This window comes from Oryzias latipes, chromosome 17 (genome assembly GCF_053564925.1).
Source record: "Oryzias latipes strain Hd-rR chromosome 17, Olatipes_Hd-rR_3.1".
NCBI lineage: Eukaryota > Metazoa > Chordata > Actinopteri > Beloniformes > Adrianichthyidae > Oryzias > Oryzias latipes.
The window spans coordinates 26745208-26771575 of record NC_136253.1 but is presented as its reverse complement, the minus strand read 5'-3'; the positions used below and the strand labels follow the sequence as shown (position 1 = coordinate 26771575).

The window sequence follows — 26368 nt, the reverse complement described above, 5'->3', positions numbered from 1 at the left end:
CAAAATGTCTATCTTAATGTCCATTTAAAAGAGTCCCATTTTTCTTTTTCCTGCTTTTTTGTGGTCTGGAAGAATGTTTGGTGACATTTTTATTCATCTTTATACCTTTGTTTTAATGTAGGTAACTTTCTTTTCCCAATTCACAAAAATATATATATTTTACTTCAACATAACTCATTGTTCTAAGTGAAACGTATACTTTTTGGAAAAAGAAATAAGTATAGACATTGTAAAAATAGAGTAACTGGCAGAACTTTTTTGTTTACATTAATGTGATCAGAAAACCGGCAGGAGTGATCAAGAAAATTGTAAATAGTAAAGAAAAAAAGTTAAAAGAAAAAAAAATGTACCGGTACGTGTGTATCAAATGCTCAACAACCACTAAGTTAAATGTGCCGATTTCAGTGTGTATTTCAAAACACTTCAGTAGGGAATCGTGAAAAAAGTCAGAGTTTTTAAAAGAGCTGTGATAGTTTTTTACACTGCAATGTTTTTTTTTTTTGTTTTTTTGTCTATCCACCCTTCTACCTATTGACAAGATCATTCACATGCTTCAAAATAAATACAGATTTTTTTTTTTGGAGGGAAAATCACAGACTATTCTCTTCAAACAATATGGAGTTTTATCATCTAAACAGTCCCCCCCCCCTCCCCCCTGTCTTCTGGGTCATTTGAAGCCCCTTCAGTCACATAGGGGGCTTTGATTTGCCTCATAAGTAATTGTGTAAGCAGCTGTATGCAATTTCTCTTGCCCTTCCAAACATCAATTTTTGGTCCAACATTCATTTTAAATGCCATTTAAATGCCTCACAGTATAACCTAATGGCACATCTGAAAATATAGTCCTCCTGAGCTTTGTTGGCATCAATTATTTCAATATTCAGACACAAGGAACACTAAAATTCTTGAACTCATTATCGGTACCTAACCCATCAAACACCAATCACTGCTAACATAATCTAGGCCTTTGAACACCTAATAATTAATATAAGTTAGTGACAAGAATATTTGCCTCTGTTCTTTCTTCATATCCTCTAATTAGGTGAGGATTTGTGGATTGTAAAGGCAGCCGACACAAACAGAACCAGCAGCAAACCTGGAAGCTGGAAGATGTGAGCCAGGGTGCCACCTACTGAGAGGAAACCACAAACAAAAGATGGAAAACACAGACAACGATTTAGGGTTTCTGTGTATCAGCATGAAACTAGCAATCATTTCAATGGTGAAAAACATCATTATTATAGCTCTAGCTGCAATTTAATATAGAAAAGTTGTTAATTTTTCCCAAATGTTTGCCCCCTGTTGCTTTAAAAACCAAAGAATACGTGATTGTGTGTGTGTGCTAAAAAGATTTTGCAATGCACCTGTAGATACACTAACAAATACATTAGATTTTCTATAATTTTTTTAAAAATTAAAAAGTTACTGTTTTTAAACGTATTCATACATTTTTACAATATAGCACATAGGTATGTTTGTTGTTTACACCGAGGTAATTTGTTGGCAATTTTGTGTCTTATTTCTAAGTTTCTAAGTCGTACTTGAATTCAAGCAACGCAGTTCATTTATTGTATTTTTGAAGCAGTTGTTTATAAAACGTGTTTTGAAGGTGGTGATTTGTAATTTTGTTTCTTTAATTGATTGCTTTAGATTTTACCATATCTAAACTCCTTGAATTGAAACACATTCTTCCAATTTTTTTGTTCTGAATTTTGAAAAAGAGAAAATCTCATTATTATGACCAATAAAAGCAAGTTGTTAAAAATTATTTACAACTTCAAGGTAACTTAGTATGCATAAAATTTTGTTCAAAAAAACAAAAAAAAGTGGTATTCATGTCCTCTTCTTATGGTTATTTTCCCCTCAGTTGTTCTGCATTTCCTTTTTGATCACTGATTGTTACAAACCCACATATGTGATGTTTAAAAATGATTTTTTTATTCACAAAACCTTTGTTTTTAGGTTATACATAAACTTTCCAGATTTAATAAACATTTTTTGCGCACATGTGATTCAGTTTTTTAAATAATTGATCACACACTGTATATAACTTGTAAAATATGAAACGTTGGATCAACAATAACAGGAAAAAAAGAAGAAAAGGTTTGGAGCAGCAAACGATCTGAGTGTTACCGGTGTTGACTGCCTGCTCTTTCCTAGCTAATTATGTTCAAACTGACAGGGGGGTCTTTTTTTTTTATCAGAATAACAATGACCTCAACTTTGCAGCAAAGATATCCGGGGACTTTTTCTCACTGTTTTCCAGCTTTTGCCTTGATGACTGGAGTGCGGACAGGAAAGTAACACAGAGAAGGGAAATAACACACAGCCTGAGGTCAGAAATGAATTGTCTACAAACAATAACTGGAGACAGATGGGGTAAAGGTTGAGTAAATACTGCAAACCAAGTAAATCCATTGGCTTTCATTCAATTGTGGTTTATTAAAAAAAGAGGTATTCAGTCAAATGTTTAAAGATAGTGTGTTCTTTGTCTGCAATTGTATTATTTTGTAGGATTACATTTTTCTCCAAAGCTTTAAGTCAAAGAAGATAGAACTACACCACACACTAAGATGATTTATAATGATCTACACATCAACACTACTCACTACTCAGAGAAGAGGCAAAATGTACATTTAATTCCAATATACCCCTTAGATGATCCAGATATTAGAATGGAGGCTGAAAAGGCAAACAGATCACCAGTTCTGCATAATATAAGTTACAATTGTTTATCCTTTAAGTTTCTGCTTATGTCTAATTAACTAAAATGTATTCAGACAACCTGATCAAAAATCTGTTTGGGAAAGACTGGTGAATTATGTGACTCTAGCATGATTTTGACCGAAAGTTCTTATATGTTTATATGTATGTCTATATTTATATTTGTTTCTTATTTAAAAATTGTTCATTTAAAAACATTCCCCCCATTGTCCTATGAAAACTTGAACTCATAGAAATATGTTTAGCTCAAAATATGCTGTCTGTCTGTTAGGATGAACCTTTTTATTTTCATATTTGTAGAGGTTTCTGTATCAAACGTTTGCACTTTTCGCACATTATTATTACTGAAGACTAAAAATACTACTGTCCTTTATTTAATTAAATAGATTCCTAAATAACTTAAAACAACATTTTCCTTTTGTTCTGCTTACTTTGGTTTGAACATTATCGTTGTAATTCTGTTGGCATAACCATGTTTAACTGTCACTGCTTTAATAAATGTTCACTAAATCCTTTGAACAATTTCTGTTTTGCTTTTTTGAGTAATTTTAAGTGCAAAAACCAATCGCCATTTTTTAATGTTCAATACTGTAAGCAGTAAATGGATTTGTTAAGCCACTAGTGCACTTATTTTTTCCTTTTTATTTTCTTTTTGCAAACTACACTAGGATTAGGATTAAAGAAATGTCAGGAAGGCTAATCTTCAGTAATCTCCTTGTCAATAAATGACATATATTTCATGAGTGTAATGTAGTTGTTTTTTCCGCATCGTGGCATCTGCTTCCTACCCTTTTCTCATCAGTAGGTGGCAGCACATGAGTAACTTATCTTTGTGTATCTCTTGTATAAGTACTACTACAACAGTGGGCTGTGTTCTTAAACTCAGAAATCCTATTGGTTTATAGTGTAAGCACACACAGAGCCACATACACATACAAACACACAAAGTCTGGTATTCAAGTATCACAGCTCAAGAAACTATTCAAATGCATCATTCAACTTTCAAAATAAAAAGTCCACTTAGAATCAGAGTTGTCATTTTTCTGCTGCATTTTTGAAGAAGCAAAAAATCTTAAAATCCATTTTTTTGAAATATGTAGTGTGGTTAAGCAATTCTAATAGGAGGAAGAGAAACTGCTGCTGCAAAAAAAGCAGAGTCTGCAGGACATTAATATGCAAATATGCAAATGAGAGGCAATTAAGATTGGGCGTTTGTCAGTTGCTTCTTGATTGCTAATGAATTCCATTCTGCAAAAAAAGGGGGGTTGGTGAAAATACTGGAAAAAAAGGGCAGGATAGTTCTGTGTTTTAAGATTTCATGCACAAAAATGTGGAAAAAATCAGATTAAAAAAAGACTTGATTGTCACAGAAAACACCAAATAAATATTTGCACGCATTTCCACATCTCACAACAATCCTCAGTAGAAATTCATCTACAGAATCTTTTATTTTCCTTCTTTGTCGCCTATAGCGTTAACATTGGAGGACGAGCTGTTGTCCCAAAGTAATTTCAGCTATCGGAGATGTTGAAGGGATTTTTTCTTTTACTTATACCAGTGGAGAGGCTCAGGTTACAGGAATATGCAGAGGCAGCATATTGTTGTAATAGTTTTTTTCTTTATGCAAACAAGAACACAGCTCACGTATAAATACTTGGTTATTGCAGTTTGAATGCTCCCTTGTCACTTGTTCATCTTTTTGCCTGACATTACAGGCATGAAACGAAAACTAATTAAATGAGAGGAACAGAAGAAAACAGCTGCTCCTATTTTAAACATACAAAAATATAATTTTGGTCTTGTTTGCCACTCTAAAGGAGAAACATTACAGTTATTTCCAATAAAAATTGCGATATTTTTTGTTCCAAAAAAATTTGATGCAAACATTCAGACTTTTTATAAGGGACTAGAATCTGTTCCTACATTTGCTGTATGACACAGTGTGCAGTACATAAGAGTGTTTGCGTATATAAAAGAGACAAAGTGGAAGGAGGGGGGGCTGTATTTTTTACAGGAAACAGGAAACCAGAAGTCATAACAGGATGCCCCAGGTTTTGACACTGTACCTAATGCGTGGGTGGCTGCATGGGGGTAACCCATTTACAAAAGTCGACAGCTTGGAGCTTGTCTCTTACAGAGAACCCAGGAAAGAGTGGGTGGATGAGAGGGTACACACGTTGGTTTAAGGAAAAATGGAGTTCCACCCTATATATAGCATCTTTTTTTTGCTCTACACCCTGTCAAACAATCTCGGTGTCACTTCACCCCGGCCTCATTTGTCCTACTTTAAGAAAGCAACGAACCAAACAACGTTTGATGTTTTGCGTGGAGCACTGATGTGATCGCTTCCAAGCAAATGTAGGCGCCATCTATCCCCAGGTGTATTCGTGGAGCTTCATACTCTGAATCTGTGACATGAAAGTATTTTTGTCATAATGAGGTTAATGTGCTCATGCCGAGTGCTCCTCACCTTGTTGCAAAACTTCTGAGGCAAAATGGGGTGCATCCCAACAGTCTTTTTTTATTCAAATGCAATTTTTTTTTTCCACAAAGCATCTTTAAATGTGTTCCCAGTTCCTGTGGCTTGGTGAACAGAACTTAAGCTATTTCAAAAGACAGGAAAGAAAGATCCTTAATATCAAAATCTGCAATTTAAGAATTTCATTTTCCAATTGAGACTGGCTGTAATTTACCTTGATAATCAAATACATGTGCCTTCTTGAGGAGCATATGTGCATGTGAGGTTCAGCATGTTGTTAACCAAAAAGCCAATGGCTGAATTTCCTCGTAAAAGCCAGGTTAGACAGCACAGATGTTACCAAGGGGGTTTTATTTGTAGCGATTTTTTTAAATTTTTTTTTACCCAAACCAGTTGAGGTTTTCTCTCAAACATTTAAAGGAAAAACTAAACACTGCTGGCATTTACTGAAACAGAATATTGGCAAAAGGCAAATGTCATGAGAACCAGACATATTTTTTAATGAGTTAAAAAGCTCCATCTGTGATTTTTCTGTTTTTTCCCCCCAAAATAAAGTTAAATATTTGTTACCAAACAAAAGGTTCATTATGTTTTTGATGCTTACTGATTACTGAGTGAAAAAAGCTGGACATTCAACAGAAATTAATGACAAATTTCACGTATGATGATCATTTGTATTACTCAACAGGTAAGCAGAAATTAATTTAAAATACAATTTTACACAATAAACCACTAAGTTGATTTATCGTTTTTTTATATAAACTTTTACTCCTTAAGTATATTGTGTCATGTAATTCTATTTAGATCGTAGTTGCACTGTAAATTCCTGTATAAAAGTAAATATTCAGACTGGTATTAAAATATGTAAAATATGTGGAAAGTTATCTATTATTCACAATTTTATGGCATAAGTTGGACAGATAAGGCTAGACTTTTTAATAAAGACTCTAGCATAAATAAATAAATAAATAAATAAATAAATAAATAAATAAAGACTTCGTAACATTTTTTTGTTGCGCTAAAACAGTTTAAACCAAAATGAAATGCAAGAAAAAACAGGCAAACTGGAACAGCCTCAGGAAACGATGCTGAAATTTCATTGGTTATTTAAAATGTCAATCAATGTTTTACGATATCCGATTGGTCCTCCTTCCTGTATTATCGTTCCATCTTTTACTGGGCTACACTGTTTAAGCTTTCCGCTGTCTTCATCCGCGATCGAACGTAGATCCAAGTTAATTCCCCGTAAGATCACTTTTGTTGCTGTATTTTTCTGAAAGACATGACAATTTTGTTATTTTGGCTAAAATTGACTTGAAAAAGGAAGGCTGTCGAGTCAACGCTTTTTGTTTTGTTTTAGCTTTAAAGTATATATTGCTGATGTTTTAAGAGTCCATGTCCTCCGAAGGCAGTGCTGCGGATTGATATTCAATTGGAACCGACAATGTGGAGGCTGTTGAAATGTCTACTTGGAAAATGAAATGGTAACACTTTATTTAACCGAAAGAGGATAGAGTTGTAGGACAGTTGTTATTCTCGCGGGAGAGGTGTTTTCATCTCCGTGACGGCCAAAAGAGATTGCAAGTGACGGAGTCAAATAAATAAATAATCGGGCGACGCGACAAAGTAGTGGTTGTCTTTGCTTCTCTTCATCAACCCCTCCGTCCGGACCACGGGAGACGGATCCTATTCCTAACTTTGTTTCTTTATTCTTCCTCCTTGTACCGCCGTTCATTTCTCTCTGCTGGATGCCACATCACTAATTCCAGGTAAATGTTAGCAAATGAACTATAAACACTCTTGTCAAGCAGAAGTTGCTTTTTTTTAATTGTGCAGGCGTAATAACGATTATCGCAATGTTAGTGCAGCCTCCAGAAAAGTGGGGTCTCGGATTTTGTCCCTTCGGGCCAAGAGAGCTGTCCGTGGTTGTGTTAAACTAAGAATAGCTTCCCTGTGATGAAAAATATTCATTTATTCATACTATATTCCATACTTTATGTTATCTTAAATGTTACTTTTTCAACAGTTTTAAGTTAAGTTAAGCTATTCTAAACACAAAAGCGATTCAAAGCAATATATGTTTTTTTTAATTAGGGTAGCATATGGTTAAAAAGTCAAAGCTATATGCTTTTTGTTAAACAATTTGTGTTTTGACTTGGAGAAAAACTTAAGTATAGCATGTAGCTTAACGCCCAAATTGTTTATCTCATATTATTCATGTTTATTAATTTATATACGTGTTGTTATCAACTATAAACGTTTGGGAATGTATCTAATTCTGCTGTTCGTCTGAGGCAACAGGTTTTTTTTTTATGGTCCTTTTAAACGTCCCGTAGCGTTAATTTAAACGGCTGAAGCGCGAGCCCGTTGCTGGGAGCCCGTTAGCCTTTTTTTGCCTGATATGAGGTCGTACTGTCTTGTTTTTATTAATAATTCAGTCGGTTGTTGGACTTTTCTCAAAATGCGAAGGCTAAATGTGTAGCAGGGGGGTGGGGGTGTCGGGGACAAGCCTATACAACTTCCATTTGTTAGGAGGGGCTAAGCTCTTATCCCCCATTTTGACCTCAGCCCACTGACTGAGATACAGAAATTGCTAGATTGTGTGCTGTCAGCGCTTTGTCTTTAAATACCAACACATCTCTTGACCATAGACACCCATAACCACAATTTCTATGCACAAAAATTCTCTATACATCCTGTCACCTGCTCTTAATACGACATTAATCAATTTGCGGTGCTGGCTGTGACAGTTTAAAAAAGTAGGGAGCCCACTTTGTGTTTACACTATAGACCGTTCAAAATGTCTCAATTGTGATTCATTTGCTTGTATTTTGAGGTAAAAAGAAGTGCTGCGATTGCCACTTGTCATTCAACCGTCCAAGTTTTGTGTATTTTTAGACTTAACGCTGATCTTTTGTAAAATTTATTCTGTTTTAGGTAATTAGACAAAATAACACTTCCCTTCCCGTTTATCCAATTATTTTAGCATTGCAAGAAAATCCTTATCATTTCATATGAACATTTAACAAACCTTTTTACGTTTTTGGATGCATTTATCATGTAATTGATTGATTTATATTGCTATATAAATAAAGGTTGATTTGATGTAATTGATTGACTATTAAAGACCCACTTCGATGAAAATTATCTTTTTTTTAACACGTTCTTGTGGCATTGCTCTCATGATTGAAGTCATATATAAAGAAAATTAATTTAAGAATGGCATTTCTGAGTAGTTCTTTATTCAAATGGTTGTAAATCAGTAACAGACAAATAAATGCTGTTGGAAAAAGCTTGTAAGCTTCCTGCTCCACTCCATTCTGATGCATCCACTTGCAGACAAATAGATCCATGTATGTTTCCATTTTCTTTGTCCAAGCTGGCATCTTGATCAAAACTTTATGGCTGGTTTGCTTACTGCTTTTTTGTTGTTTTTTTTCCGCACACCAATGTTAGTTTGGGATTGTGAGAGGCTGTACGCTAGCGGGAGAGTACATAAACAGATGGATGATGGGATCAGGGCAGGCTTACTCCACGCCAATAGTCCCGCCCTCAAGTCAGAGGCAAATTTAATTAACTCCTGCCGCTCTGCAGAAACTATGTCCTAGATAACAATACAGGTTTTTTTTGTTTGTTTTTTTGCTAGAAAAGGCCTAATCATAGTTAAAAGAAAATTCTTAAAACAGAACAAAGGATGATCCAAGTAGGACTTTAAACGCTTTAAAGAAGATACCTGATATCCTTGAAGCCTGTACAGACAAGTCTGACAATAATGAGATGCTCCTCCTCTCAATAAATATTTGTGTTACATCACTTGGTTGAATAATGTTGATGTCTATGACTTTAAAAAGGCATGATGAATCATTTCTAATGTTCATAAACTTTCGTCTCCTTTTAAAATTAAACCTGCTTTTGTCCCAGGTTGTATGTACTGAAATGTTATTGTTTCTTTAATCCACCGACATTGCTGGTTGTTCACTCCACTTTGGATTTAAAGTTGGATGGTTTCTGCTTTTAAGTTTTGAGTTCAAATTTGAGAGTTTTGTGCCAGTTTATGTTTTCAAACTCCTTTTTATAGTTACTTGGTGTTTGAGGTTGAGGACGCAGCAGAAGCTCAAGAGCTGACTAACAATGGAGGCAGTGTGGTCTGTGGTTAAACCATGGTCACACATGTTAGATGTGGTCACTTTTTAAATGTCTGTCCAGTTTTTTGACTACAGGTAAGAATCTTGGGCTTCATTTAAGAGGTAGTTTATACATTAAAGTAAACATACAGTAAAGTTGAAGATTACCAAAACACTGACTTGGATCAAGTTGAGTCTTTTCCATCTGTAATTGTGAATGAGTCTCTTTGATGTGAATTTTGTTCAAGTCCAAAAACATCAGTGTAAACGCCGGTGAGCCCAACAGATCTCTATATCCATAGGGATAAAGAACACTAAATTCCTGCTCTATGAGTACATGGACTGCTTTTTCTGAGGAGTGGCTATATTAAAAGCATTGCTCATACATTTGTTACCTCTCATTAGACAAACAAAATAGGAGCATGCAATTAATTATATGTATTTCACTTTTGTATTTCATCTTAAGTAAAAGAAGTGGTGCTTGTAAACCTGCCATCTGTCTGCCTGAAGGGTTTATGTGGAGTCCACCGACTTGACAAAAACAATTTGCACCTGAAATTGTTCTACAAATAAAACCATATTTTCTGTAGCAGTGCAAAGTTAATTCTTGTTGTTCTAAAAATGTCAAAGAAATGCAAAGAAAAATATTAAATGTGGATTTTGTGAAGTTCCACTGCAAATCTCTGATTTTCTGTCTTTTGTTTCGAGCATATGCGTTCTACTCAAACCACTGAAGAATGTTGTTGTTGACCAATCGGATGGAGGAAATGTTCATCTCCTACATAGATAGGGTCATTTGAAGTATAATTTAAGTTATGTTGACTCTTATTTAAATTAAACTGTTGCAGGAAATGGAAATTATGTTTTGGGTTGTTTTGCTATTTGCTCATGTACCACAAGTCATATCGTCATTGCAATATTGATCACTAATATTGCATATTGCGAGTTTTCCTCATATCATGCAGTCCTAATATATGATAATATATTACTTTTGGCATAATAAAGAGAATTTTTTGTGAAATATGAGTTATTTTCCTAGTTCATTTTGAGTTTGTTTTATAGTGAGGAATGAACATTTTAACACACTTAAAATCTCAAATAAGTAGATTTTTCATGATATAGGCCCCTTAAAGCACTGGTAATGTAATTGGTACACATAGTTTTTTTTAATATCTGGGTCTGCTGGTTTTTTGTTTTTTTTCCTGGGTGCTAAAATAGTTTTGATCTAACTTGCAGTATTAATTTTACACAATTTATAGTTTTAAGCAGAGTTAAAAGCAACTTCTATTGTTTGTGTCTTTCCCTTTACTGTCTCTTCACCTTTATCTTAAGTTAAACCTTGGATTTCTGCAAATTATCACCAAATTATGTTATGCTTTGTCTTTTTTTTACTTGCTGTTAACGTTGAAGGATTCTTTTAAAGCAACCTTAATTAATTCTATGTGAATCAGACACCTCCGCCTTTCTGCTTCAAGCTGAAGAAAACCCTTTATTATTTTATAAATGTGAATACCCCTTCTGAATACTCAACCACAGTGTGTTCAAGGTGTGAGATAATGAACTTTGGCTTTCTTGTGAACAGGAAACTATGGTTTGTCAAAAAGGAAAATGTGAATGGTTTTTATTCTAATGGAAATACCGATTACCGTAGTTTAGAAGTGTAGGCAAATATTAAATTTCAAATTAGTAAAATTATCAGAAATCTATCCCACTCAACAAAGCAGTCAGTTGCTTGTCAAGATAATGATTTTACAAATGAGTGATATCAACTCATGTTGTCCCTATCTCTGCTTGTGGGCAGTTGCTGAGACTGAAAGGGCCGAGTGAACAGCAGCAGACAATGGCTGCAGTGGAAACAGACAAGGAGCTCAGCGATTTGCTGGATTTTACAGCGGTAAGACGGTCTGACTTTGATGGTTTTGATCTTAAAGACTTATTGATCCCAGCTGCCACAGAGGAGGTCAGAATATGTGTGATTTCATTCATCAGTGTGGAGTTTGAAGGACTTGGAATAATTTAATTGGCCGTTCTTAAAAATAATTTTTTGTTGTTTCTGCTCCGTCAGTTGAATTTGATTAGGCCCTAAAACTTACCCAAAGTGCATAAAATTCTTGTAGTTTCTATTTAGAGAGGAATATGGTAGTTGTTTGAAATGGGCCTTTAAAAATAAAGATACTTTAAAAATTAATATGTATTTCAGTGTCTCAACAGATTCTTCTTTTTCTCTTTTCAGATGTTTGAGCTTCCAGTTCCAAATGGTAGAAGTGGGCCAACTACCCTGGGTCAGTTTGGAGGTTCTGGTAAGAAAATTCAATCAATGAAACATTCAGCTGAATATCTCCCTCTGGCGAGCTAAAGCTTCTTCTGAAAGGACATTTTCCAGTTATATGCTTTTTTTAGGAGTTGATTCTAATTCTAAAGAAAAATCAGGAAAATATTTCAAACATTTTAAAATATTTCATTCATTTTTCTGCACTTCTCAAACTTACGCTGCAGCTGTTCCTCTCACTGGTGTTCTTTCCCTCACTTTCTCAGTTGTTACCAGTAAATCATGTAAGAACAAATAGAGAAGGGAGGCTGGTGTAAACAGTCCAATTAATCTCTGCTGCTTACTCTGTGAAAAACTGTATTCCCTTGTCCTGTATTTTTGCACCATGTTTTTTTTTTATTTTACTCCATACTTGTTTTTTCTTAAAGCTCTTTTGCATTTGGTCAAACAATTTTCAAAACCAACCTTCAGAGTTAAGTTTTACGCCTATCAACGAGTTACGATACAAAAATCCTTCAAAATGTTGAGTACATGACAGTTGTCAACCTATTTCTTTTTTTCCAATCCTTAAGCTTTTATAGACTAAAGTTATTTTCTATATTATGGCCCATCTGTTCTAGACAAACTTCCCCCTTCTCCCCATTGTGCTGTGTGCAGTAAATCTTTCAGCAGTCAATAGGAAGGACGGTGATATTCAAAGATGAAAGGCATTCAGTTTCTGGGTGGGGTCTAAGGGGCTTTATTTGATCTATTCATGAGAACCACTTGCGTGTTTCTTTTGTAGTTATAAGGTGCGTGTCTACAAAATGGTGCAAGTCTCCCCACCAACCATCTAAACACTCACCACGAACATGCACACAGCTATTAAAAACTATTATTTATGTCACCATGGCCCTTTTTTATCTTCTTTATATTTTAAGTCAGAGTCAAAGCGTTCCCAGCTTGAACCCTTGATGTAACCTCTTTGACTGTGAATATGCTAAGGGTGTATTCAGACTGGACACATTAGATTTGCTTAAAGTGAACCAGAGTTCGTTTCCCCCGATAATCCAGATCAAATTTTCAGTCTGAATCTTTGGAGGTGGTCTTGGAGGTGGTCTTGGTTCGTTTCCAATCGGACTGAGCTTCGGTTCGCTCTGACATTCCTCAGTCTGAATACAATCCGTCCTCTGAGCGAAACAACTGGACCAAAAACGGCCACCATAGCCAACGTAAACAGAGTGTAGAATGTGGGAACAAATGAGCTGTGGACAAATATAAAGGTTATCAAACAGAACAAATAGTCCAACTGTTTACTTGTGAGAACGTTAACTCCGCTGAAAACGCTTCTTACATGCGTCTCTGTGTCTCTTTACGTGGCATGAGCGCGGCGCTGCTGAGACGTCATCCTAAAAGCTACCTTGTAGTTCCTTTAATAAAACTTTCTTAAAGGCAATGCCATACACCACAATGATGAGACACAGCAACACATTTGAATGTAGTCGGATGAATGCAGGCTCATCAAACAATTTTTTACTTAATCCACATTGCTTCTCAATGTTTTCCTGACAATCTATATGTCATAAACACTTAGCAGCATACCTTCATAGCTGATGTCTCCTCATCACTGCAGTTGCTAGCTTTCTCAGAGTTAAAGCTCACACGGCACATCATCTTGACGGTAACCGCCTTGCAGCGTGCCAAAGTAACAAGTAAAAAGTGTTGTTCCTGACTTTCAAAACTGGTAATCGAAATATAACATTTTAATAAGTTAACTGCCCCAATAAGAAATGTAAAGCCCAGCATGTCCTTCCTTCTGTTGTTGTTTAGACCTGCCCTGTAGTTCCTGCCCAATGACTGACAATCTATAGTCACATGGTTTTGTTGACAAGCTTTGGTCCATAACAGAATGGATCGCTTGATGCCAGTCTGAATACAGACCAAACGCAAGGTTCGGGACTCGATCTAAAAAAATTAAGCGGACTCGATGCGGAACAAAGGATTTTTTTCAGTCTGAATTTCCCCTAAGAGAATAAACCGATACTTGTAAACCTTTGAAAAGCTCTGTCCGTACATTATGAACAGCCGTCTTTGCTTTCAAAATCTTTATTATACAGAAATTTTTAGGACAACAAAAACTAAGGATTTCTTTTTCTTGCAAGATCTGACAGTATGCTGCAATTTTGGTTTATTTGTAAACTGCAGGCAAGAGTTCAAGTCACTTGTCTGTCTAAATTGTGCTCTCAATGACTGAAATGCTTTTTTGATGTCTTCCTATCCCTACTACCACTCCATGGAGGTACCCCTAAAAACACATCACCAGCTGTGTTTTCAAGTTTGGATCTATCACCATCACCATCACCTGAGGGGCTGAAAAAGTGTGCAAGAAGAATGATTGCTTGGTAGATTGATAGACTCGTATTAGTAACACACTCCCTCTTAAACACATTTCACTGGTTGGCTTCTTACATGAAAAACCTCTTTCAGAACAAGCAGTAACACCAAAATTCTTCTTCCTGCATCTCCTTACGTCACTGGTGTCTCTGCCAAAAATAGCTCTTGAGTACATTGCAAAGCATGTTCAGCTGTCACATGGACAAATGATCTATACCTGCATGTACTGTAGTTTAGAAGGTACAGCTGCCTTTTAGAAAACCTACTCCATACTCTACTCTCCTACTCCATTTACATGGTATTTTATTAATTCCTCAGTAGAAAAAGAAAGCTTCAGAAGAGCTAGTGGGAAAAATAAAAAAATAATGTCTGAAGGTAAGATGGTGACACAAGAACACCTTCAAATTACTGACCTCCTTAAATTTGCAGTAGAGAAACCACAAATGTAAAACAAAAGTTTTTTAATGTAATCTCACTTTAAACATTGTTTTTACTATTTTCCAAAGGTTATATATATGTTTTAAATGTGTCAAGATTATTTTTTCTAAAAAAATGTATTCACACCTGTGTCAATCATAGGGACTCCCCTTTTCCCACAATTCATCTAACACAGGTGGTACAGCTAATTAAAAACATGACTTATTAGTAAAGACGTCATCTACTTGCTTTCATAAAAATTGGTCTGTGCCAAAAAAAAGGCAAGACTTTATTTTTCATGGGATACTAAAGAAAAAGACAGTTTTAATAAGGCTTTCATTTGCTCACTATGACATTTTTTATCCAGATGTAACATGAATCTTTCTAATTGAGGCTATAGAGTTAGATTTTGCTTTCTTCTTTCTATCCAGCCTTTTTGGGTGGTGCTAAAACATAGTGAGATGACAAATAAAACAAAAATATCTCCTAAACAGTTTAAAAAGGTTGAAGTTACACAGATAATTCTAACAGAGGTGTGGTGCCTGTGCGAAAAACATGACCCACAAAGAAAAGGGCCAGAAGTGTTTTAACAATAATACTGCAGTGTTTTTAAAAAAGACTACCAGTAGTTTCCAAAATGTGAAGTCATTTTTGTTTCTTCTTTTTTTCTGATCAACTGTTTGAGACGCTATTGGGGTCCACTCAAAAACTCTGTAAGTTCGCCATTTTTAGCTCATTAGTGTTGGCAAACTCTGAAAACAAATAATTAAAGGAGTCTATGAGATCTCCAGGGTGTTGACACATTAAAGAACAATTTCAAGTCTAGTCTCTTCTTCTTGTTATATTCACCCCCAGGTTCAAATCTAGTTGCAATCGCTGAATTTCATAAACGACATGTTGAAACCTGCATGTTATACATTTTTATGCTTTGCTTTAAAGACTCATTTGCACCAGTTAAATGCAGTTTTTTGGTTGTTACACTTCCTACATTTATATTTCAATTTATTTTGATGTTTTATTTTTTTTTTTGCTGTTTTTTTTTAGAAATGGAAATGTGTGTTTTTACATTTGTGATCAAACATCAATAGCAACACAGAATAAGCTGAGGTTGGCCTTCAGACAGAGCCAAGCATATTCTTCTGTGAATGGGATTCATTGTAGTCAATCTGTGTGGTTTGAGCGGACTCGGATGGCTGCGGGTGGAAGGCTATTGGGGCGCAGTGCTGCATTCTGCTGTGCAGAAAAAAAGGATTAGGAATAAACAGGCAATGAAGGTTACAGTAAGTCTAAGTAAAATATTTTAAAACTTAATTCATGTTTCTTACGTACAAAAAGGTTTTGAAAATAATAAATGCCAACTGAAAAAGGCATAGCTCCAAAAGATTTCAGTATTTAGAAGTATCAAGACATTTTTAGTATGATTATTTTATTCTTTGAGAGCTTATGTATGCTTTCTCATATCCTAAAATGATGACTCTTTTGGGTTATTGAGTCCAAAATAAAGTAAATTGATATGTATTGCTTCTCTATAATATCAAAATAACTGTGTTAATAGTGCAAAAATTTTACGGCAGTTCTTAAGAAAAATAAATCCCATTTGTGAGTTAATATCCTCGTTGGTCACATTGTTTCAACATCTATTGGTCCTCTTACTATGATCATATAGATGATATAAATTAGAAAAACGTTTTTAACACTATCAAAGCAGTCTAGATTAAAAATCAAGGCAGAGTTATCATTGTTTTTAAGAGAATTCTATTACAGCCTTAATGCAAACACCCAGAAATACGATTTTCAAAATTACTTTTCTTCATGCAGGTATATAAAAATTATTTTATAGATTAACAAATCCAAACTTTCTTCCCCGTTTAGCGGTTTTGTGTTGGTTTCATAAAGTCAGTTAAGTGTCTCTCTGATGGATGGTCTGTCATTTCCACTCAGTGATTCTTTCAAACTGTGCATTCGTTTTTTTGTAACTAGAAACTGAAAATCCTAAAATATATCTTCAAACCTTGGTGGAAATGCAGAAGGCGATGAGACCAAATTTGCATGTGCACTCTCAGGTAGACATGTGACCACATTATAGTGACAAGATGGTTTTAAAGTTACAAATACATTGAATGTGCAAAGTTGAAATATTCTGATAATTGTTTAGGTTCAGAATTATTTAAAAATGGGACCTTGCCAAACCAAGCTGTTTGTTTTTGCACATTTGAGCGTGTCTCTTTATGTTTAAAAACTCTCCACTGACTCACAGGTCAACACAGCCAAACTTATGTTATTGTATATTGTTCAGTGTTTTCATTAACAGTGTTCACACCCGAGATTTTATCTGACGTCATGCTTTGTGTCTGTGTGAGTCACTTTACAAGGGAAGGAAGACGTTGTTTAGACAAACGGCACGCTCGGTTATGGCTAGCCTAAGGCAGCGTTCCTGTAAAAAGTGGTCAGCATGTATGCTGGGTTTTGTTCATAAAGCCTGTGACTCAGGCTGTCTGTCTGTTTCCACTGTCTCTTCCTGTGTAATTATAGCCCAACGGTGCTTAAAGGGGTGTTGCATATTGGAGAAGTGGAAAGGAGTTCTCCAGAGAATTTGTGTCTGATGTTGCTCATCCTTTATTTTCTTTGTTCAGATCATGCAGAGCAGCTGAATGCTGGACGGTTTTCTCACAAGGTAGCAGTAATAAAATGAGGAGCTTTTTTAAAATCTAACCATCAAATCATTTTGCTTAACTAAAATGTTTGCATAATTGTTTTTAATTGCAAATATTAAAATCTAAATTTAATTGAGTGACTATTTGTTATTTATTCAAACTATTCTATTATTTCCTATGATTATGCCATTAGGAGAAGCTCATTTGTGTTTATAAACGAAGGAGATTTTTTTTATAAAAAGCAATAGATATATATATATGTAATCACAACAAAAAAGACACTTTTCCATTTATTCATGGTTTCCAGGGTTGCATCGCTTGCAGGTGACTACAATTAGATGAAGCTTGGTCAAATTCTATCTGTGACGAGCTCACTGAGGGTTCTGAGAAATCTGGGTTTCTACAGTAAAAACGGCAACAATGACACAGCAAACACTCTTTGACAGCTGTGTGTGTGTGTGTTTGAGTGTGGGTGTTTTCACTAGGAGCACAGGATGCACAAAACTCTGCACTTTTACCTTTAATCTATCAAAAGAAACCCTCGTCTAAAAAATAATCAAAATACTTTGGCCAAAAAGTATTAATGGAACTAACATTAAATTAGCATTTTATTGAATATGCACAATGTCAATATGCAGAAAAACCTTCTCAGTTTCAAAATAGGACTGTCCTTCCTATCCTTTAAACTCCACGGGTTGAATGTCTTATATTACTGCAACCTTCATTATTAAAATGAAACCTAATCTAGGATTCTAGAATAATATTTAATCAAAAATGGACATGAAAGGAACTTAAATAATTATCTTCATTATAATATTGCTGTTTTCTGCTTCAGTGTATTCTTCGTGACTTTTTTTTATTTTTATTTACCTTAAAGCTCATAAATACATAACTGTTATAATTTTAAATAATTTCTTTATTTTTGTGGGGATTTCTTTGTGTTGCTCTATTATCTATATTTTTATGAAATTGTGTACCAAATTTATTTAAAACGTATTTTAAGTAAAACTTGTGTCTGGTTCTGATTATGTTCAAATGGGTGGTGTATAAAATAATTGTTTTTTTAAATAGTTTTTAAGAAAGGGTGTATGGAATGAGTTCATTTTTTTCTACACTTATTTTCCTTTCTATTCACAAATCACTTTATTTGAAATCTTGCAGAGGAGAATGTGTTTTTTTTGGTGTATTTCTTGTATTAATAGTAAATAGACAGGATAGAATATAATTTCTCCTGCTTTGGTTTATACTGCTGGTGTCATGTGACTGATATTTGTCATTGCAATCAAGTGATTTTCTCTGGTATGAACCCATCATTCTGTTCTACTGCTCAGCCTGTCACAATTCCTGCCTGCCTTTACCTCCTTCCTTTCTCCACACAGCTTTTTAATTAGACAACAAAACAAAAAAGTATGAATATTCATAGAGCTCAGCCTTATTAATATGCACAATTATGCAAATGAGGCTGCAATTAAGCTTCATTTTTCCCCTGGAGATGCCGTGTTGGGGCATGAGAGGAGACCAAGAGGGGGGAAATAAACAGGAATTTCTGCTTCAGCGATTTTTAATATCGCTAATTTTAAAAACAGTCACCTTTGTGAAAGCTGCTTTGGCCTGGATTGACAAAAGCCAATTATGTTAGATTAAGTCTGTGCTGACGAGAAGGTGTAGGCAAAATCTGTTAGAATAAATGGGCTATGAATGACTGTTGCCATGGAAAATATAAAGGAGTGAGAGAATAAAGATGATTCTGGAAGCCTCACACTGAGTGTGAATTATTCAAACTTTCTTCAGCTCACATTCACACTATGTGACAGCATCGTCACTCTGCTGTTTGCCTGTGAGCCGCAAAGTAACGCGTTTCAGAAAGGGGTTACTTTAAGCAGCATGAACAAACCTTTATCAAAGCAAGTCATCATTCTGTCAACTGGGGCCTTTCTTACAAATCCAGGCTATAAATCTCAAACACAAAAATGCTATTCTCATTTATTTGCAGAAAGGCTTAACCCACTTCTTTGTCTTCCAGGCATAGATGAGAGGAGTGGGTCTAGTCCATGGGGACCAGGAGAAGAAAATAGTCCATCCTTCACCCAGGGAAGAGTATGTTATTTTTGAACTAATACTCTGAACTCAAATATGCAATGGTCATTACTCACTTTATACCCCTTTATATTGTCTAATATATAGTCTGACTTATTAAAGTTCACTGGTATGATTAAAAAAAAAAAACTTCTGTAGCACAACAAATCAATGCTGATTATATAACGAACTAACAGAAAACCACACTTACAGTAACAGTTGAAAAGACTGTTTAAGATGATGCAATTTCAATGTTTATTTTAATACTTTAAAACAATTATCCGATAAATAAAAAATGAACAAAATATAAAAGCTTTGTTTAAATAAAGATTAACTATATTATAAACCTAATCTACAAATAAAACACCAACTTGTCAACTGCATATGTGTTGTTATTTGTTTAACTGCAAAAAACAAATACAGCTTCCTGGATTTTGATAGATTACTTTAAGGATTTAGATTATTTGTGAGTCAATTTAATTTCTCTCAGAAAGCCTAAATGTTCACCTCAAATATTTTTAGGGTATCTCTGTTTTGTATATTTCACATTATGAGCACTTCCTATTAGAAAGTAAAGACTTGTTGTTGGTTGGATTATTAAATCTAAATAAAAGTTCAGACTTGATCATTAATGTTGTTTATGTCATACTGGATATTTATAGTTTCATAATCTCAAGGAAGTTTAAAACCCCCCGATTTTGATGTTAATTATTCAACAGTAAAAAACATAAATGTTAACAAGAAAAAATTAAATGATTATTCTGAACTTTGTCATTTAAAATTTTTTATGACTCTACAATTACTGCCAAGTTGACATGATGTGTTGTTACAGATATATTCAAATACACCTTCATTTGCAGTAAATTGCTATGACAAAAGTAGATAGAATCAAAAATGAAAACAAATATTCTAAAAAGTAGTTGGAAATTTTAGTCATTTTCATCTGCTGTTGTGAATTGAAATATTAGGAGCATTAAGGCAATGAATTGGTGGACCCTCAATCCCTTCACTTTGGGATTAAACTCCTGCAGAAGGCAAATCCAGTGGCACGAGGGTTCCACGCTCCACAAACTGGTTTCCTAAGATCTTTTTCTTAACCTGAAGATTTATATGTATTCATTTTCATGTCAACACAAAAATAATTTTGTTAACAGCAGCAATGTGCTAAAAATACAGAAAATCCAGATTGCAAAGTATTTGTACTTGAAATATTCATTTGAATTGACTGTGTTTGGGCCGCTAATGCCATGACTGTCTTCCTCCAAGGGTTATGGAGAAGACGGCCTTTACAGCGAGCGGGAGGGCCTGGCCTCTGCCCCTGTGTTTGGATCAGGGCTTGTGGGTAAGAGAACCAACAACTGAGCTAAACTACTGAAGCATAAACTTCACTACTTTCACATCATATTTTCTGAGAAACCGAAGCTCGCAGCTAATTTAGTCTAACGTTCGGCTGAGAAACACAGGCCACATTTGGACTGACACTCGCACTTTGATTCCAGCAGACACTGTGACTGGATCAGAACAAAGACTTGTTCTCCAGACAGACCAGTCCTTCACCAGTTAGACACTGGTGCACCAGTTTAGGCAAAGCTTCCTTTATGGGTGAGGGGAGTAGGGTAATAAGGGAGGATGTGGAGGAGGGGTTTGTTTGTGTGTTTCAGTTTGCGCGTTTAGTGCGGGAGGGGTGTGGGTGTAAAGGGCACCCATGCACAAATAAGGCTGTCCCTCGGGATAACAGTAGACTATAGCTCTTCTCTGTTTAACTGTTGGGGAGGGGGCACACGCTGGGCACGATTACCCCCATAGCATTCATAATGAGCCTATTTGTTTTATTTTTCGCTCTTTATGGTTTATAAATACGATCACAGCATCAAATACATTCACATGGCAGATGTGATAGACGGGGTGGGGGCTTGACAGGACCGTGATTAAATATTGACATAAACTTTCACTGTCCCGTTTGTTTATTTTTGTTCTTTCTCGTTTCCTCTTTCAGGAAAGGCTGATCGGGGGCCGTACCCATCATTTGGAGCTCAGGTACATCCGTTTGAAAGGCATTTTTTCGCCTCTCATAGAAAATTCTGTCCATTTTTATTCATGTATGTGTATATTTGACACGTTATTTGTTTGACTAAAGTCATAAAGAAAGAAGGAACACCAGCTTTGAGTTTTTAAGGTATGTGTAGCAGAACAAAATTTCAGTTACACCTAAACACAGAATAACAGTAATTTGATATGTTGTTTAAAGGAAAAATAAAGTTACATATAAAGATTAAAAACCAATTATTGTGTTTGATTTTAAACACAACAGGTCTAATAAATTATGCCTTTTAAATATTAGTGTGTTGGTAGAATACTTTGTAGAGTGATTTTAGCCTGATCAGCAACTGGTGTTTTTGAGGTTTTAGCTTTGTCTCAGCACATCTTTTTGGTCGTATTAAGGGTCAGAGTTTATACCTGACCACACCTCCATTTTGTGGTGTGTTTAAAGACCCACTCCCATAAAAAGAAAATTGGGGTTTTGGTGTTTTTAGACATGGTCTTGTGGCATTTTTCTGATGATGGAGGACTGAAATTATGAAAATTAAGCTTTAAATTGCATTTCTGTGCATTTCTTCCTTCAAATTTCTGTGAATCAGGAGCAGAAGAAAAAATACCTTTTAAAAAAAGGGCGTATTTGAAACGTAGAAAATACACTGAACAAGCCACAAGCTCCCTGCTCTGCTCTGGTCTGCTACAAGGAGGGAAAACAGGGGCGGGGTATGTCCCAGGGCTCGACATAGCCATTTGTCCGCTGGCCCGGTCCTGTTTTTCGAGCAGTGCGGACCACAAGACTTTACTTTTCACTTGTCCGCTCGGGCCACATAAAATATTTAACGGTTTATATATTCTTCACCTTTTTCAATAAAGTAAATTTTGCGAAAACGTGTAGATTTACCTCGTCTTCATAATTTAGTTTTTCTGCTAGTCCTGTGTTCAGACTTCAAGGGTTTCTATGGGAAACCTTTGATCACTTCTCCTTCTCTCCCGCCTGCGCGCGCGGCTTTCACTGCCGAGCACCACGCGGCACGCGCTCACTACTTTTTTTTCCCAAACTTTATTGAATGTAACAATTCAATACAAAACAATGTTAAACAGCAACAACGAAGGCACAAGCCAGTGGGTTATTATTACATTTGATTAAAAATCCGACACCGTCACTGAAGAGAGACTGAAGCATGTCAGAGATGTGGAAGACATGGCAGGAATAGATAGGAATATGTTAGATGGAGTAATGGGTGGAATTAGTACTATGGACAGCAAGATATTTAATGAATGCATTGAAGATGAAACTGTATCCACTAAGCTTTAAGCTGAATGTCAAAGAATCAAAGGCAACTCCAAATACCTGAATCTCAGACTCAAATGCAGTAGAATGTTAAACTACTTAATTTTGTTTTTCTTTACAACACTGGAAGCAGTAAGTATTTCTAGTTAGCTGAATGATCTCAGTTAGACCTGCACAATATGAGGAAAACTCGCGATATGCGATATCAGAGATTAAAATTGCGATAACGCTATAATTTGCGGTATATAAACAAACAGCAAAATAACCAAATAACCATTCCCAGTTTAAAAATTATACTCCAAATGACCCACGTTGACATAGGTTACAAACATCTAACATAACAGGGCTCCATCTGATTGGTCAACAATGTGAAGGCGTCCATCCGATTGGTCAAATGCATTAAGGGATTTATTTGATTCGTTAAATGGTTCAAGCTGCCATTAGATTGTTTTAACACATTTAAGGTTTATGATTTATTGCGATATTTGCCGTTAAAAGCACCATGAAAACTTCTGAACTAGTGTTACCTACTACACTGCAGTGCTCTCTTCAAAACATCTGAAACAGACTAGAGCAGGTTTAAGTTTGATATGGTCTATTTTCAGTCATTGAAAAGTATAGAAATAAGTGATGTCACCAGAATGCACCAAATTGCACCATATTAAAAGTTTCTGGGGGGCATGCCCCCGGACCCCCCTAAAGTTGCAAGCACCTGCGGAGCGGCGGGTCCCGCTATGCGCGGTGTCGGGCCAGTAACTTTCAGGCAGGGCCAGTAAGTTTCAAAAACTACTGGCCCTGTGGGCCAGTGCAAATTTCTGGGCTATGTCAACCCCTGTGTCCGCATCAATGTTCCTGTCCACAACAACAGGCTACCTTCTAATGAACTTCTGGCACTCTGCAGAAAATGACACAGGTTTTTGGATTTTGAATAAAAATGGCATAATCATAATTAAAAGACCACTGGGAACGCTTTGAGAATAGTCCAAAAGATGATCGAAGTGGGACTTTAAGATCAGTCTGTTTTAGCACAAGTCACTCTCAGTGAAGCTGGTCTACAGATGGTCTCACATTTGACCTCGGAGATCTCTGGAATACTCAGAACTCTGTGGTCAGCTCAATGACTGCCAGGTGGCTCCACCCCATAAGAAGTCCAGCTTCTCAGCCCACCACCAATGATTTTGGGTGGTATGTGGAGTCATGCTAAAATGCTTTATTTAGATTTCACCAAATGTGGCATTGAACACTTTGGTCAGATTTCCATGGCATTTCTATCTATTCAAAGTATATTCCTCCATAACTCATGTGATTTGTTTATGTGCAACTCTGCAAACCAAAGCTGTACTGCTATGCTCTTTATAGCAAGAAGAAGCCCACTATTTAGCTCAGTTTGTTATTGCAGCCTGACCTTTAGATGAACATTTTCTGTCGAGGAACTTTGAGTGATATGTTCTGTAGAGCTTTTTCAGCTTCTACATTTTGGCAAGCTGCTCCTTTGACTTGGCTGCATATGATTTTATTTCTTCTGTTTCGTTTCATGAGCTCTTTTTTTCTTTTTAGCCGGGTTTTGTACTCGGTGAGATGCCCATTCCCAGTCCCGACAGCATCACCTCATCTGCTGTTAAGTCCAGCTCACAGTTTTATTCATCCTTTGATGGCAGTAACCATCGCAAGAGATCCTCACAGGACTCAATAGGTAAGACTCCCAATCACTGTTCTGAGTGCAGCGTTAAACATGAATAAGTTTGATTTATTTTTATAGAGACTTTGCCTCAGAAAAGGATAGTTTCTAATGGTAGAATTTACACACGTGTGTGCGATCACTTCTCCTCCTCAGGCTTTAAAAATGGTCTGAAAATTCTCACTTCTTCTTATCAGCTGAAACTGAAAGTTAGTTCTCATGTGATACAGCACTGAAATACATCAGCCTGATTCAATTAAGCATTATTGAGGGGAGATGGATAGGATTAACCCTTTCAAACCAGACATGTCGCAGTAACTCTTTGACCGTTTAATCTTCAGATTACGTTGATCACGTAAACGCTTCACTGCTGTAAAGTATTGTATATCAGCACAAGGCTTCTTTTTTTCTAATTCAGCATCAGCTGGAATTACATTAAGTGAAGAGTTGAAGAGTTACGGGAGTCGAAAGAATGTCAACGCTGGAGCTAAAGCTCTGTTGTTAAAGGTTTAAAACCATTGGCTGTATAAGAGAACTGGCATAGGTATCCCCTCCCCTGTCGCGTCCCAAGTAGGAAGTACCTGCTGGTTCCAAATAGCTGAAATCCCATAGACCTCCATAAACAGCTACTACTCAGTCATTGTATTTGTCAGAATCACCATTGTTCTTGCTAGTCCTAATTTTTTTTTCGTGACATCTTTTTTTTTTTATTGCAAGTTTTTCAAGTTATAAACTGGCCAATCAGATGCCTCAAAAGTATGTGTCTTCACGTCAAATGCTGTAGGTATGGGCTTCCAACAAGCTCACACCTGATAAGTGAAATGGGTTGCTGTGGAAATGTCGACTCAGACCGACTCGGACCAATCATTCCTCACTCCTACACTTCAGAGTTCCTTTCGTGAAAAAATGGCGGCTGAATAGATTTCATTTGTTTTTCACACTCACTCAGTCCAGTTCTCTTATACAGTCAATGGTTGAAACATTTTATACTAAGGTCAAGAAATAAAAAGAAGCATGATAATAATTTAGTCATGTTTGTCAGGGGGATGAGTTTAATTTCTATGCTCAGAATTTTCTTTGTTCGCAGAATCACATCCAAAAAAGATCAGAAAGGTGCCGCCTGGCCTGCCCTCTTCTGTAAGTACTAACCTTTGGGAAACCCCGGATTTATGCCCCCTTCTGCTTTCATTACACAAGACCCTATCTTGTTTGGGTGTTTTTTGTTGGCTTGCAAAGCAGTGCAATGAGTCCAACACAGGCCTTCCAGGTCTCAGAGCACTTACACCACCTAAGTTAAAAAGAAACAAGGCAAAGCAAATGGACGTTTACTCAGTGCAGAATGTGTTTATAGTGAGTATTTCTGAGCCCTATGGTTTGTGGCCACAGCGCTGCCTCCTGCCAAGCACACTTATCAAATGGCTGATGAGAATCCATATGAAGGTTTAATGCTTCTTACTCCTTCTCATTTCCCCCCCTCCCACTTTTACTCTCTGGACACCCCATTTCCTCGCCCCCCTCTCCCATCTTTACTCCACCCTATCACCCCACCACCACCACCACAAACAACAGCCCTCCCCTTCCTCCAGCTCCCTCCCCCAAACTCCTATCCCAGCTGCCAATGGAGTTGGCTGCCATCCAGGATTTGGCAGATGGTTCAGTAATTAGGAGTGCATCTCTCCATTCTTTCCTCTCTTCTTCCCTATTTCTTCCCCCCCTCCCTCACTTTTTTTTTACTGTTTAATCAAATTACTGTAGAAAACTTTATTCCATTTGAGTTCGAGCTTTTCTGCCTAATTCATAAATTTTTTTCATCTCCAAGTCTTGTGAAGGAAGTTGTTCAGAACAGTGACTCCTTTATGAAGAACCTGGAATATAAAGTTACATCTTATTTAGTTAAAAAATAGTGAATTAAACTTTTTCCTGATGTTCAAAGAGATGAAATTTTAAACATTTAATTTGAATTACTGAATGCACATTATCAAAAGAAGTTCTGAGCCTTCAAATCACAGAAATTTCACTTCAGGTTTAAGGAAGTGTGGATGGTCTGTTCATTCAGTTATGCCGTAAGAAGTCAAATTAAAAATAGAGGCCATTTTTAGGAACAAATTGAAATCTAAAATGTATCTAAAATCTAAAAATATTGTACTATTTCTTATTATTCATACAATCTAAAAATCATGTTTTGGGTGTTTTTTTTAAACATGTTCTTGTGGCATTTTTCTCATGAAGGATAACAGATATAAAGA

The 26368-nt window shown here is 36.0% G+C and overlaps 1 protein-coding gene across 7 annotated transcripts in view; it reads left to right on the top strand.

The window, feature by feature from the left end:
* Window positions 1-6376: 6376 nt before the first annotated feature.
* Window positions 6377-26368, top strand: part of tcf3a (transcription factor 3a) — a 31906-nt gene continuing 11914 nt past the window's right edge. For 2 of the 7 annotated variants that reach the window (XR_013650412.1, XM_011486623.4), the window contains exons 1-8: window positions 6389-6972; window positions 11129-11221; window positions 11561-11627; window positions 19064-19137; window positions 20383-20458; window positions 21113-21153; window positions 24002-24137; window positions 25210-25259. Coding sequence is in view for 6 of the 7 variants with exons in the window: in XM_011486623.4 (XP_011484925.1) it covers window positions 11168-11221; window positions 11561-11627; window positions 19064-19137; window positions 20383-20458; window positions 21113-21153; window positions 24002-24137; window positions 25210-25259 (498 nt within the window). In the remaining variant the exon portion in view is untranslated. Of the gene's footprint in view, window positions 6973-11128; window positions 11230-11377; window positions 11393-11538; window positions 11628-19063; window positions 19138-19948; window positions 19976-20382; window positions 20459-21112; window positions 21154-21576; window positions 21596-23211; window positions 23217-24001; window positions 24138-25209; window positions 25260-26368 lie in introns of those variants that run through there. The other 5 variants (NM_001252242.1, XM_011486621.4, XM_011486622.4 and 2 more) reach the window with 5 other exon arrangements.